The sequence below is a fragment of the Ostrea edulis genome, chromosome 6 (assembly GCF_947568905.1).
Source record: "Ostrea edulis chromosome 6, xbOstEdul1.1, whole genome shotgun sequence".
Classification (NCBI taxonomy): Eukaryota; Metazoa; Mollusca; class Bivalvia; order Ostreida; family Ostreidae; genus Ostrea; species Ostrea edulis.
In genome coordinates, this window is record NC_079169.1 from 69,208,673 (window position 1) to 69,223,637 (window position 14,965).

The following is a 14,965-nucleotide window of genomic DNA, read 5'->3' on the forward strand; positions in this document are numbered from 1 at the left end:
TGTATCATGACAAGTATTTATTTTTTTTTTCATATCTTACATCATATATATCTTATATCTTACAATCCTCACTCTCTCTCTCTCTCTCTCTCTGGACGGTGAAACCTGAGGACGTCCTCACAATGTCTAGAATTACAAGGATGTTATTGTAAAGGCAAAAATGTACTGTGTTAGGTTTAGCTATACGGACACCTATAAAAGTTTATCTAATACTCTCTTTCGAATTGTGAAAAAAAAAGCTTTTGAGAGAGAATATTAGTGAGAACATGCCCCCACACCACTTTTGTTCTCACTAATCTAATACTTTCACATGCTGTGGATCACGTTTATGGGGACGTAATATTGTGAGGACAGAATTTTGTCTTCATAGTGTACTTTCTGTCCTTACAACTTCTGTCAAATGGTTAAAAATTGTCCTCACTATATACACGTTTATCATCTCTCGATCGATCGCGATAAGTAGATGGAGTATTTTTCCTATTTATATCTTTAGTTCAGATACCTACCTGTGGTCACACCTGTACAGATTTATCAAAAGGGTCTTATGAGCTTATATATAAGTTGAAAATACATGCATGGATACGAAGTTCAATCTTCCATAAATTCTACTATAAGTCCATTGTGAAAATAAGCAAATTGATGGGAGCTGTATTGAGGTTTCCAGGCGGGTCCAGGGCGAAGTCCTGGTGGGGCCTGGTGGCGACCCCACCCACCTCTCCTCTAGAACTACTGAGTTCTGAAAAACAAGACGCATATATTTTAGTATTTTTGGACATGTTTCTATTTTTTTTTTTTTTAAATAGTTATAAAGGATCCCATTCGTGAGGGGAAGGTTGCTCCCGGAGCTGGATCCGCCACTGCTAAGTGCGAAGTTTTTTTTTTTAGTTCAGCCTATTTCTCTGTTCACACAAAGGGTCAGGGTACACAGACCCACGGGTTTTCCTTCCCTATTCACGTTCCCTACAACAGCTGTACAATCTAATCAATGAAATAGATGGCTTGTTATTGAGATATGCATTCCACAAGAAAGGCTAATGTATGAATACTATCTGTAATAGCTCCTATAGAGGGTACAGTGTAATTAACCTGGTCATAGCTCCTATAGAGGGTACAGTGTATCCTGGTCAGTGTACGACATGTTCCCTTTCATACCGAATATATCTGTATTTCCGGATTATATATAAGAATTATTGGAGACAGGTACTTTTTTTTAAAGTTCATGTTCAGTTCAATCTTCCTCTCGCATTTTATTTTCCCTTGGAGTTTCTACATTCAGTTACGATGGTCAAGGAAGTTTCAAATTTGGATAAATCTGTCCATCCCGGTTAGGGAGAGGTCAGCTTCTGTTGGCGAACATCATAGCAGTTCTGGACCTGGTCGTCCTAGGATCATCTGGCTCATTGTAAAATTACAATTAAAGATTCAAATCAAACTGTACTTTAATATGTACATGTACACAAAATCTTTTATTGATTATTGTTTATTATCTTCAGATGTCCATCGCTATTTTCAAATAAAATCCTTTTTTAAAGGGAATTTGTTCTGCTGCACGGATAAATTTCTATACTTGTCTCATCATAGTTATCTATTATACAGCTTGTTTGGGATTTCCAATTATTTTCCCCTGACAACATAAGCATTTTAGAAAATAAATTGACTCAACCTGATAAGCCGTAACACAGTAAGGCCAATGTTGAAGGAAAACAAATGATATCGCAAGTTTATGGCTCATGCGCAAAAACTGCACTCCATTTCTGAAAACACCAACTGAATATTCTGCAGTCAATGACAAGGGGCTAGAAGGGTCAGGAAGCTGTCTAAAATATTTTTCAAATTATGAGTGTTATGTGTAAATTTAAAGAACCTAAAAATTCTTATGCGCGGAAATTCAAGAGATTGGGCGTTGAGTAATATCAAAAGAGGAAAGAATACTAAGATAACCGAATTCCCATTGATTAGTCACATAGTATTGAACAACTTGTCCTACACTCACGTGATAACACCCTGCGCACCGTGATGCGCATGCAGTCCTCCCGTTAGAAATGCTGGCATGGTTGTAGAACATTTAAAAGTTTTCTATAAAAAAACCAAACAAACAAGAATATGAATTCGGCCCATTTACTATGGGTATTGCTGCTAATCGGAGGTGCATTGGTTACATTTACTGGTGAGTTAAATTAGAATTAACTGATTAAAATGATATTAGATTTTTAAATTATAAATTTTCATGGTTTTTTTTTTTTTTTTTTTTCATGCGGTAAGATTTTGCTTTCATAATCCAGCATATTTTTGAATAATACAGTGGCTAGTATTTAGCGAAAACCAATGCATATCATTTACAAAATGTATCGAGATCATTTTCAAACGTTGATATATGCATCTTTATGCGTTGTATTTTTTTTTAAATGTGTATTCGTTGTTTCAGAGTGTACACTAGGAGGCACGATCAACTGTTACCAGTGTAATATTTTTAATCGGGGGGCCCGAGAATTTTGCGCCAACGGCGAGAAGAAAATGTATAACTGCACCGGATGCATGAAGACCAAGACACGCGTGTACCTACACGACCAGTGGCTCCAGTACAAATGTAGGTATTTATTAAGAATTTTATCATTTTCCCCATTAAAGTAAATGCATGTAAAATCATTCAAATGAAACGTAATTATACATATATAGGACGTTTGAATAAATGATAACCCGTGCATATAGTAAGATAGAAATGTTTTTCTTGCATATTTAGTATAAAAGTTTTGGTTTAACGCAATAATCCCACATCAAGCTGTTATCTAAATGGTATCGTGCATTGAACCACTTTACGGACACACAACATATTCCCGGGCGACGTTTATGCTGTAGTCCCCCTGCATCAAGTATTTTCTGTTTGCTCTGTGTCGGGTTAAAGAGGCATTATTTATGTAAACTAATATTTGACTTAACGATTATATGATCTGTTAAAGCTATCCCTATGCACGTTTTATTTCCTCTCGGTTACGGCTTTAACCTAATTCGTGTGATATTTTTATCAAATAGAAATATTTTTATTGCCAGATGTCAAGATTATTGCTGGTCTATAAAATCGTATATAACTTCAAAAAATTTCCGCATGTATTTGTTTACGAGTTTCCGCCACTTATATATAGCCATTGATTTAAGTTATCATTTTAATTGATAAGCCATTGCTACATTTAATTTATCATTAATTGATAATTCATTGCTACATTTAATTTATCATTAATTGATAAGTCATTGCTACATTTAATTTATCATTAATTGATAAGTCATTGCTACATTTAATTTATCATTAATTGATAAGTCATGGCTACATGTATAAATACTAGCCGATGTCACATTCATTCCCACTGCGTGCGCTTTGTTTAATAAATGCGCTGTGGATTAGTACATGTGGACTGTATGCGATAAGGGACTAGAGAGTTCGAGATGGGTATACGTATCTTCCGTAATAGATAACAGCGTATGAAATGAGATATCAGGCTATAAATAGACTCTATATCTATAGGTATACGATAAAATTGATTAGAATGGAATGACAGGCTTCCTGGCCTTGACTCCCCTATTTTTTTTTTTTTATCACTTTAACGATTCTTTTATCTAACCACCATATATGTCTACATATGAGATAACCTTGATACGTTTTCCTTTAGCTGTTGAGTTGCGGGTACACTCGGTGTTACTGTTTTTAGTTCACCTGAGCTGAAAGCTCAAGTGAGCTTTTCTTATCGCCTGTCCTACGTCTGTCCGTCTGTCTGTAAACTTTTTAATATATATATATATATATATATATATATATATATATATATATATATATATATATATATATATATTCGACTTCTTCTCCAGAACCACTGGGCCAATTTCAACCAAACTTAGCAAAAAGCATCCTTTGATGAAGGGCTTTCCTTTCCATTTTGCACAAATGAAGGGTCATGCCCCCTTCGAAGGGTAGATAATCACAAAAATACAAAAGTAGGGTGGGGTCATTTAAAAATCTTCTCAAAATCACCAGGCCAGAAGAGCTGAAATTTACATGAAAGCTTTCCGACATATTGCAGATTCAAGTTTATTGAAATCATGGTCTCCGAGGGAAAGATGGAGCCACAATAGGGAATCAAAGATATACATTCTAATATATAGAGAAACCCTTTAAAATTCTTCTTCTCAAGAACCATTGGGCAAAAAAGTGTAAATTTACACAAAAGCTTCCTGACATAGTGCAGATTCAAGTTTGTAAAAATCATGGCCCCCGGGAGTAGGTTGGGACCACACAATAGGGATCAAAGTTTTACATGCGAATATGATTATAGGGAAAATCTTTGAATATGGGCCAAGGTGACTCAGGTGAGCGATGTGGCCCATGGGCCTCTTGGTTTTTTTTTTTTTTTTTTTTTTTTTTTTTTTTTTTTACAAGCAGTGTACCTTGTAAATATTTGGGTTGGGGAGGGTTACAGTTGAATTTATTTCTGAAGTGCGAAATCATGTTCTCCAACCTTTATGGTATGTAAAACGTTGCATTATCATACAAATTACTGAATTATATGCAAAAATCTTGATATATATTCGATTATCTAGTCATTCATATGAGTAAATTTTGATTCATATTCGATAATCTTGATATTTAAAACATATATAAAAACAAAGTAAGTTCATTTCTAGTATCAGTATTTCTTTCCATTTAACTAGATGAAACCCCGCGCAAGCGCGGGAAATCACAAAATTCAAATTAATTCAAGAACATTTTTTTTTAATAATTGTGTACATTAGTTACGCATATTTATTGATATCATATACAGTAAATAAAACTCGATTATTAGGAAGTCACTTGGAACTCCAAATTAAATGTTACTTATGTAACATAAATGATCTCTCTCAGTATTGAAAATTAGATTATGATTTTACGAATGCAAGCTAGTGTAATACATCATTCCGAAGAGTTGACCAAAGACAAAACAAACGGTCGTTCATAATTTCAAAATTTGAAACTCAGTATTGCGAACGTGTTTACAATGGTAGTTTTGGTCCAGTGTAACATGTTATGGGCAAAATTATGAATACACGTTGTTTTTTCTCGTTAAACACAATGATCGAAAAACATGATGCACCATATGAATGACAAACAGAAAAACTGCTATATTGTAAACAGTGGCCTGATTTCTTGGACATTGTCAGGTAGTGTGCCATCTAATATCGGTAAAATAATTCAACTTTAAAAATAAGGCGCAAACTACCAAAATAAAAACTTTTTGTGCTTATCCATGTGTTTGTGCATATTAGTAACTGTTGATGAATTATTACAAAGTGACTTCTATAATCACGGAAAAAAATTAAAATATCAGATAAATATCGTAATAGAAATTTATCGATGTGTCAGATGTTTTGTCGCGGGGGAGGGGGTGTGTCCTTCGTTGAATAAGATGTGTAGTATAAGTAATATAATTATAAATCTTTATAATGATAAATATGGACCTCGTCAAAACTATTATAGACATAACTGTGTAGGGATGTCAACACACATGTCCTCGAACACCTCTCCATGTCGGAAATGGACCCAGGTGAAAAATTTAATGTCAGATATGGACTAGGGATTATTAATCGATTCTAGAAATTAAATTTGGTTGAAATCTGACAAACCAGTTTTTGACAGCCATTTTGAAATGGTTGCCATTTTGAAACATTTGAAAATCTATACTTATAAATTAACAAATGTTGCTAATAAACTCCAAAACGCTTGCACCAGAATTAGTCCTTGTACCTTTAACATTGTTTCATATATGAGATGGACCGTAACTTGAGAACCCTTTGACATTAAGGCTTTAGACTTGGAACATGAAGATCGAGGTGGTATTATGCACCAAAAGTTATCCATTTATAAAGTCAAGGTAAATCTTTTACATCAGAGTCTGGTCCAGGCCATAACTTGAGAACCCATCGACATTAGGAATTCAATATTGAAACATTGTTCAAAAGAGGATATTAAGACAATATGTAGTGTACTATTTTTTTTTAATTCAAGGTCAAGTTAAGAATAATGCAATAGAGCCATAACTCTAGAACCTTTTGACATGAAGACTTGAAAGTTGGAACACCCATCAACGAGATTAAGCTGGATACTTTACCTTGACACATTTATATGTACATGTAGCTGTATGGTCCGAATTACAATATTTTTTCCATCTCGTAAAAACGCTATTATATCATCGCACGTATGTAGTTATGAGGCTGTATGACATATCATACATTATTTCACCTGTTTCAACCCAAATTATTTGATTTTAAATCGATGTTTACAAATAACCGGGCCGCGTCACTGCCATTTCAAGTGATAGTCACGTGACCAGTTCAAACTTTCAAATCAGCGGTTGTCTTATCTGTGTATTTTGTTACAACAGTACCGTACCATAAGTTTAATAGAAATGAAAATATCAAATACCTCTTAGTAATTCGTTGTTTTACGCCCTTTCAGCCTTGAAACTAGACGAGTTAATACATCCTGTTGGGATTCCCCTGACGCGCGTGGGTCTATTTATAGACATCTATTATGGGAGGATTTATATATGTACCACACTTATTTACTTTCTAAATAATATTCTCACTGTTTTCTTTTACGTGCAGATGTTTTCAACCATGTAATTAAGGGAAAGTTAATAACTTTATAAAGTAATTGATCTGCTTTAAAGTAATAATGTACAAAAATAATACATGAACATCGGGTCATACAGCTTTAAGGTAAAATGATAAAAAAAAAAAAAAAAAAAAATACCCCAAAGGCCGTAACTTGAGAACAATTTGACATTAAGACTCCAAACTTGAAACATAAAGAGGTGGTATTAATTAGGAGTGCACGGCAGCAATTAAAGTTTGACCTTGACCCATTTACAAAGTCCAGATCAATCTTTTACATCAGAATGCCATTTTGACCAAAATTTTAAAGTTCTATAGGCATGGTTTAATTTTTCATTAGTTCTCTATATTTTCCTTTTAAAAATGTATATACATATTACCTTTAGGGAGATCAAAAGCCGTGAGAGAGCTTCGCCTTCTGTGATTGAATAATTTAAAACATCGAAACCGACCACTAGAATTTACGAAAAGATATACCTGGTCAACTTTCTTTTCGTTATGTCAGCTAGAGTGCAAGACGTAACTAACCTAATTCTTCATTGGACGATCAAAAATATAATCACAAATTGTGTCAGTTTAGGAAGAGGAGGTTTCGATAAGAATACTTTTTTTTTTTACCTTGTTTTTTTTTTTGCAAAAAAATAAAAATGAAATAAAAACGATTTAAACTTATTCTAATAATTTCCAAAATTTGCAGGTTTGTGATTTGTATTTGTTTTCAAGAAGAGCACTAAGGTAACGCTATAACACGTGACAGAAGTATGGTAGCCTCAACCAATCTAAAATTAACATTGAGTATACAGGAAATATTGTAGAGTTATGTTGTTTGACCTATTTCACAGCGTGTTGCATTCAGTACCAAAATCAGACTTTGATATGCACAGAAACATTATACTATAATCGATAATATCATTGTGGTACTCAATGTAACATGTAGCTGCAGAACTGTAGCTCTCCAAGAATATTTAGGGACAGATCAGAGAGCTACAGATCCACTCCTATAATGACCTTTGATTTACGGCGCACAAAGAAAAAAAGCTGCGCACGGTTGAGGTGTTACATTGTTGTACATCCTTGTGTTGTCGTCTCATAAATTTAACATCCAAAATTCATAATATATTTTCCTAGTATATTTGTGTCTAAACACACCTTCAAATATTCATTAAAGCTCCATATGACCCGAAAACTCAGAGCTTTTAATGATTTCGTTTATTGACGTTGAAAGGGGGGGGGGTATGCATATATATAATTTAATAAAAGAGACATTACTAAATTTATTAACCACGCTAGTTTCTAATTTACCATGGACCAAAAATTGGTCTTATCGAATCCTCTTTTTTCCAATCTATATTTGATCCGATTTTGATTTTTCACTGCGAAGGCAATGAACATCAATATAATTCTCTTCAGAATTATTGAATTATATATGATTATGAATCATATAAAGATTATGTAGTGTATCATATCATATAATGCGACTACAGTACTGTAGTATCGAGCAACTTTGTTGTAACCGTATGACATTGCTCTGCAAGACAAATATTCTTGAGTATTCCGAGTCGAATAACCTATATAATGAATGATCCCTTATTTTTACAGACGTCACGGTGATTTCTAAGTACTATATAATGAATGATCCCTTATTTTTACAGACGTCACGGTGATTTCTAAGTACTGTATCCAGTATATGAACTACAAACTCGACGAAGGCTGTTACACAAAGTCGGCGGATCAAGGATATGTCAGGCGTTGTTACTGTTACAGTCACTGGTGCAACACGGCTAACAAGATTTCTAATCGAACGCCAGTCATCGTGGGATTACAAGTGTTGTTCACGTCATTCATTTTAAGCTGGATTAGGGGAGCGTGATGTATCTGAGAGTGTTTCGTCGTTTATTTGAATGTGAAACGTGCCTCGTTATATGGCAGCTGAAAATTATTGAAAATGAAAGAAGTACAAGTATGTGTCCGCGGTCTGTTTGAGAGAATATAGAATCCATACACGGTGTGCTTGTGAACCTGCTCGAATATTCCGCCTTACCTCAATGATGAACAAGTAGAGGCGCACCCCCCATCTAACAGTTTTGAATCAACGTTTTAAATCAGTGAGATGTCTTATATAGTGTACCCTCTTCTTCGCCCTTTCCTATTCCAGACTGCACTTGCATGATATTTTAAACATGTATCCTATGCTGTTTTAGGTTAAATATGTGTATAATTTTGTTAATGAATGATACGACGATAAACTTATGACTTGAGGAAGCTGTGTGGTGGATACGCTTTATACCGTGAAGACGCTGGACAAAGTGTACGGAGACTATTAGATTGAGTTATAAATTTCCGTCTGTTGATTTTGTGTATGCCTTCATGATCAGTGTTTCAATGGCCGAAACATGTTTTATCCATGGATCTATTATCATTACATTATTAAGTTTTCCTTAATAACCGAAGAATTTTCAGTTTTATTTCACAAAAGATGATGACTTTCAATTAATAAAAGTACTGAAATATTGATACATGTAGGTTGTTTTTTTTTTTTAATCCGGAAATATTTATTCCATACTTTCTGTTCTAGCAATTACTTTCAGAACGCGAAGGTGGCGCTGTGTACAGGTGCAGGTGCGACAACCGTTCAAAAATTCTGTAGATGAACGTAAAAAATGCCACATTCTGTGACGATGTGGCTGTGTTTGTTAAGTTTCGCCTATCTTCTGAATATTGGTAGGTAAAACCGACTCCATGCTTTCCAGTTTTACTAAGGGATTAGCAGCTAAGATCGTGATTCACTTGCGAATGAGTCATTTTGTTTTACCTATAAATATGATAAGTTTATTTACCTGAGACTGTGAAATTACTATTATTTTTATGTATGTAATGTAGACATTTCCAATATGTATATATCAAACTAAATTTTCACTATCTCATGCGAATTACAGAGTTGTGATAGATAATTATTTTTTATGCATTCTGAGTGCCCATTAAAGTACAGGTGTGTAAAAATACCGGAAGTAAGTTTTCAAAACAAAACTCTTCAGATGTTGAATATACCTCTGGCATGTCGCATGAAAAGTAAAATTTATTACATGTCTATTAGATTTATAAAGTATTTTACTAAAATCATGTCTTGTTTGGTAATTTTTCAACGTTTTTCTTTTGTTGGGTTAAATATGGTAGGGTAGATATATCTCTTCTATGTTACTAATAAATAAACATTTTCTTTGTATAGGATTGGGCTTGAATTGTTTTGAATGCCAGTCTAAAGATGACACTGTGTGTCTGGACCCATTCACAAGTAACAGACAGGACGTTGTTGGAGAAGCAGAATGCGACTCTAAAGCCACCCACTGTGTCAAATACAAGACCATCATGCATCTCTTGGACTCGGGGTTCATCACAGGACGAGCTAGGGGTAAGACATCAGTGTTGGTAATTAACTCATTAGAATCTAAAGTATATTTAGTGCAGAATTTTAACAAATTGAAGGGTAAATATTTTGTAAGGACTCAAGTGGCGCTTGCTTGAACTCCTTGACGTTTGTGCTCTTTTATTAATTTTTATGATATTTTTTTAAGTTATACTGTTAGACGCAGGCCTTGAGTCAATTTCATAGCAATGTAATGCATTAATTTTTATGATACTTTTTTAAGTTATACTGTTAGATGCAGGCCTTGAGTCAATTTCATAGCAATGTAATGCATTACATAGCCATTACTTAAAAATTTGACACTACCATTAGAGAACTCTCATACACAGTAAGCAGTAAGGTTAAAAAAAACCCAAAGACAGTTTGTTGATGTGCAGAATGTGGGACAAATGCCCATAAGTGAATGTATGCAAGTTTCTCATGTGCTGTTTCATCACCCAAATTTGAGTGATACATTAACCGAGGAAGTAATTAAGTATTCAGGGAGTAAGTAAACACATTAAATGTGTATTAAATCACATTATCTCATTGTGTGTGAAGTTAACAATAGCTAAATCACATTATCTCACGGTGTGTGACGTTAACAATGGATAAATCACTTTATTTCACGGTGTGTGACGTTAACAATGGCTAAATCACGTTATTTCACAGTGTGTGAAGTTAACAATTTAGCTTTATTATACTTTCATGTAAAATACTCGAACCTGATTGGTCGAAAAGCATTTGAAAAAACATATTGTTACCCTCTGAGAACAGAAAGCACGCGCCACAGGGTGATAATATCTAGCAACGGGTAACAGTACTTGACAACGGGTGATATTATAAAAAATTATCACATGCGTCAAATTTCTGCGCGTACGGTTCGCTGTAGATTGTTAGACGACGTCATTTGAACGTTTGTAATAAACGGGAATACCCGCATCGATATACGAAATATTGCATGACAGTGATTGATCAAATGTCAACAGACGCAAGTTTGTCTGTTTTCCTGTTTATATAACATTCAGTATAATAAAACAAATATTGCATGTAGTTGAGGGTAACATTGAAATTTTCACCCCTCGAGAAACCATTGTCAACCTCGGCTATGCCTCGGTTGACAATGGTTTTCTCGGGGTGAAAATTTTCAATGTTGCCCTCAACTACATGCAATATTTATATAATATCCCATTATCTTACAGTGTGTGACGTTAACAATGACTAAATCACATTATCTCATGGTGTGTGACGTTAACAATGGCTAAATCACATTATCTCACGGTGTGTGACATTAACAATGGTTAAATCACATTATCTCATGGTGTGTTAAGTTAACAATAGCTAAATCACATTATCTCACAATGTGTGACATTAACAATGGCTAAATTACATTATCTAATGGTGTGTGACGTTAACAATGGCTAAATCACATTATCTCACGGTGTGTGACACTAACAATGGCTAAATCACATTATCTCACGGTGTGTGACGTTAACAATGTCTAAATCACATTATCTCATGGTGTGTGACGTTAACAATGGCTAAATCACATTATCTCATGGTGTGTGACGTTAACAATGGCTAAATCACATTATCTCACGGTGTGTGAAGTTAACAATGGCTAAATCACATTATTATACTTTCATATAAAATACTCGAACCTGATTGGTCGAGAAGCATTTGAAAAAACATATTGTTACCCTCTGAGAACAGAAAACACGCGACTCAGGGTGATAGTATCTAGCAACGGGTAACAGTACTTGACAACGGGTGATATTATAAAAATTATCACATGCGTCAAATTTATGCGCGTACGGTTTGCCGTAGATTGCTAGACGATGTCGTTTGAGCGTTTGTAATAAACACGAGTACCCGCATCGAAATACGAAATATCGCATGACAGTGATTGATCAAATGTCAACAGACGTAAGTTTTTCTACTTCCCAGTTTACATAACATTCAGTATAATAAAACAAATATTGCATGTATTTGAGGGTAACATTGAAATTTTCACCCCTCGAGAAACCATTGTCAACCTCAGCTACGCCTCGGTTGACAATAGTTTTCTCGGGGTGAAAATTTTCAATGTTACCCTCAAATACATGCAATATTTATATATTATCTCACAGTTTGTGAAGTTAACAATAGCTAAATTAAATTATCTCACAGTTTGTGAAGTTAACAATACCTTAATCGATCTATAGAAAATTTGGCCATTCTATATAATGAGGTGACTATTTAAAGACTTATCTATAGAGTGAATTAATGCAGACTTTAAGACAATATTCATTTTCTGACATTTTGTCAGAATCAATCGGGTCTATTGTATTTGAAATTGTGGCAGACCGATTAACTATAGGACAGAAAAGAAAATTTTGCACACAATCATTGAGGGGGCGGACAGGGTGAGAGGACTACTCCCCTGTCCGTCCCCTCATATTTAAGTGAGTACAATGTCAACATTCCCATTGTGTTTTAACAGACAAAAAAACCAATTTCTAAATACAAAAAACAAAGATTACATTTGCAATATCGTGTAAGCCTGTTATATTTATATGTATTATAACCTCTGCAGTGCATATGGGTAGTAAACTGGCATGCAATATGCATCGGTACCCAAAATGAAATGCAGTTTATCACTATTCAGGGGGAGGAGGAGGAAGGGATATGGGAGGGGGAGAGGGCTAAACACCCCCTCCCCCTCCGTCCCCACATCATTGCTCATGGATGATACACACCAAATGTAGGATATTACTTGCAAATATGACATTGTTATAGGTTAACAATTCTTTCAGTGGTATTTTATGTATCTGTGAAAGGAAGCTGCTTTTGTAATTTTCGTAGTTTTCCTCACTGTCTATGTGCACTCTGTCCGACTTAGGCATTCAGAGTAGCACTAAATGCACTTCCTATACAGAAGAGCTCCTATCTTAAAACTTGCATATTACACTTGATCTTGGGTTTACTGTAGGTCATTAAAACTGTTTTACTGATTGTTGACATGCTCACATATGATGATGTTGTGACCACATACTGATAAAACAGGAAGCTTTTATATTGCATATTATGATATATATGCCCTACAGTTCTGTTAAAATAACTTTATTTCACTTAGAATTATTTAATTTGCAGTGTATAGTAAATAAGTTCATAACTTCCTATTGGTATATTTTCCCATTGCTTCATAACTTTCATCAAACTATATTATGCCTTTTTCATTGAAGAAGGTAAATAGATTTGCTTTGTGTCAAGAGCGTGCAGCACAATGAAATATTAGTTTCTCATACAGCGCATTTATAACCATGCTAAAACTAAAGTAACCAGTGATATAATTCACTTTTACAGAAATCGTGGTGGTATCCCGGTTTTGTCTGATCAAGCCCGATGCCAGCGATGGGTGTACGGCGGTGGTGGGAGACGGCAGTTTTTATATCCAGTGTCTGTGTAGTACTGACAACTGTAATGGTAGCCAATCAATTCTGCCCAACCTCCTCATGATCTTAACAACATGTCTTGCAGCATTATGGGTGTTGTGGAGATAGCAGGCCCATGAACTAGTGTTTCAATAATCGGTGAAAACGTACAATGTAACTAGAAACAACAAGTATTTTACATAACAACGGGATCATATTTGTAATGAACACATTCCTTTACTTTACATAGAGTGGGTTAGGTATAAAGAAGAAAACATCTCTGGGAGTCTGTTATTTAGATAGACAATGGTTGTGGAGACTTCATGCCAATTCCATTTATAGACTTCCTATCAATTTAACTTGTAGATTAGTTAAGGAGGTATGCTACACCATAGAGATTTGATATGAATGAAAACTGGATATGTGCAACAATATTTTTAAATTGAAAACTTTCAAATTTACTTTATTTAGTCAAAATATTTAGTTTTATTAAAAAGCAATCTGAAATGAATTTAAAACCCCTGCTGGACTCGAACCAGCGATCTGCAATTCAGCAGTCGACATGGTAACCTACTCAGCTAAGCAATATTTGAAATGGATTGACAAATATTGCTGATAATTATATTTTCATCCATGTTTTAATAGAAAGTCAGCCATTATGACGATGTAGAGTACCTCCTTAAACATATGACTTCACTAGTCTTGTCATTTTCCTATTGATTCACATAAGTGCTATTTCAGTCACTGTAATGTACTTGTACTCTCCTTCCCATTCATGAGTAAATTGAAAGTTTATCAGTATGTGCCATTTTTATGCTCCTATGATTATAGATTCGTGGGCATATAGTTTTTGGTCTGTCAGTCTGTGTCTTTGTAAAACACTTTATCCTTGGTCATAACATTTGAATGGATGGTGATATGGTTTTCATTTCTCACATGTGCATTCCTTGTGACAAGATCTTTCTTCTGAAGCCAATTTTTTTTTACAATGGGGTTGGACTTACTTTTGAAAAAAAGTTTAACCTTGGCTGTTGTCATCTTTGCTGTCATGTGGGGGGCATCAGTGTTTCACAAACACATCTTGTTTTATTATGTGAATTTTTAACACCAGCATTATCACTTACAGGAGATACTGCTAGGTGTTACATTCCTACAAACTTCATTATTGGTTGTGATACATTTGTACATATCATCGTAGTTGTAAAACATCTATTCATATCCATTGTTCAGGCAATATATTGTGTTTTTCATATGGAAATGTTATTTTTAATAGAAAACATATCAGTGTGCTGTTAAACACCAGAGGCTGTGTATTTTTATCTATTTACATGTAATGTGAAAGAAAATACATTTTAATTACATGTACATTGTATATAAATGGACATTTGATTTTTTTTATTTCATATCAAGACATCTATTATATATGCAATTTATAAACTTTTGTATCAAAATGTAAATAAGTTTATATAAATAAAAAAAATTTGAAATGTGAGGATAGTAGTGTCATGTTACA

The 14,965-nt window shown here is 34.3% G+C and overlaps 1 protein-coding gene across 1 annotated transcript; it reads left to right on the top strand.

The window, feature by feature from the left end:
- Positions 1 to 9,199: 9,199 nt before the first annotated feature.
- LOC125646685 (uncharacterized) lies at positions 9,200 to 14,944 on the top strand. The gene is made up of 3 exons (XM_048873183.2): positions 9,200 to 9,357; positions 9,863 to 10,045; positions 13,385 to 14,944. Exons 1-3 carry the CDS (start codon positions 9,297 to 9,299, stop codon positions 13,579 to 13,581), a joined length of 441 nt encoding a protein of 146 aa, XP_048729140.1. The 5' UTR covers positions 9,200 to 9,296; the 3' UTR covers positions 13,582 to 14,944.
- The last annotated feature ends 21 nt before the right edge of the window (positions 14,945 to 14,965 follow it).

What these genes read in the sequence shown, in the direction of transcription:
- LOC125646685 (XM_048873183.2), top strand. Translation starts at nt 9,297, where the DNA reads ATGCCACATTCTGTGACGATGTGGCTGTGTTTGTTAAGTTTCGCCTAT. An exon ending in CGCCTATCTTCTGAATATTG is followed by an intron (nt 9,358 to 9,862) that starts GTAGGTAAAACC and finishes TTCTTTGTATAG; the next exon opens with GATTGGGCTTGAATTGTTTT. An exon ending in CATCACAGGACGAGCTAGGG is followed by an intron (nt 10,046 to 13,384) that starts GTAAGACATCAG and finishes TCACTTTTACAG; the next exon opens with AAATCGTGGTGGTATCCCGG.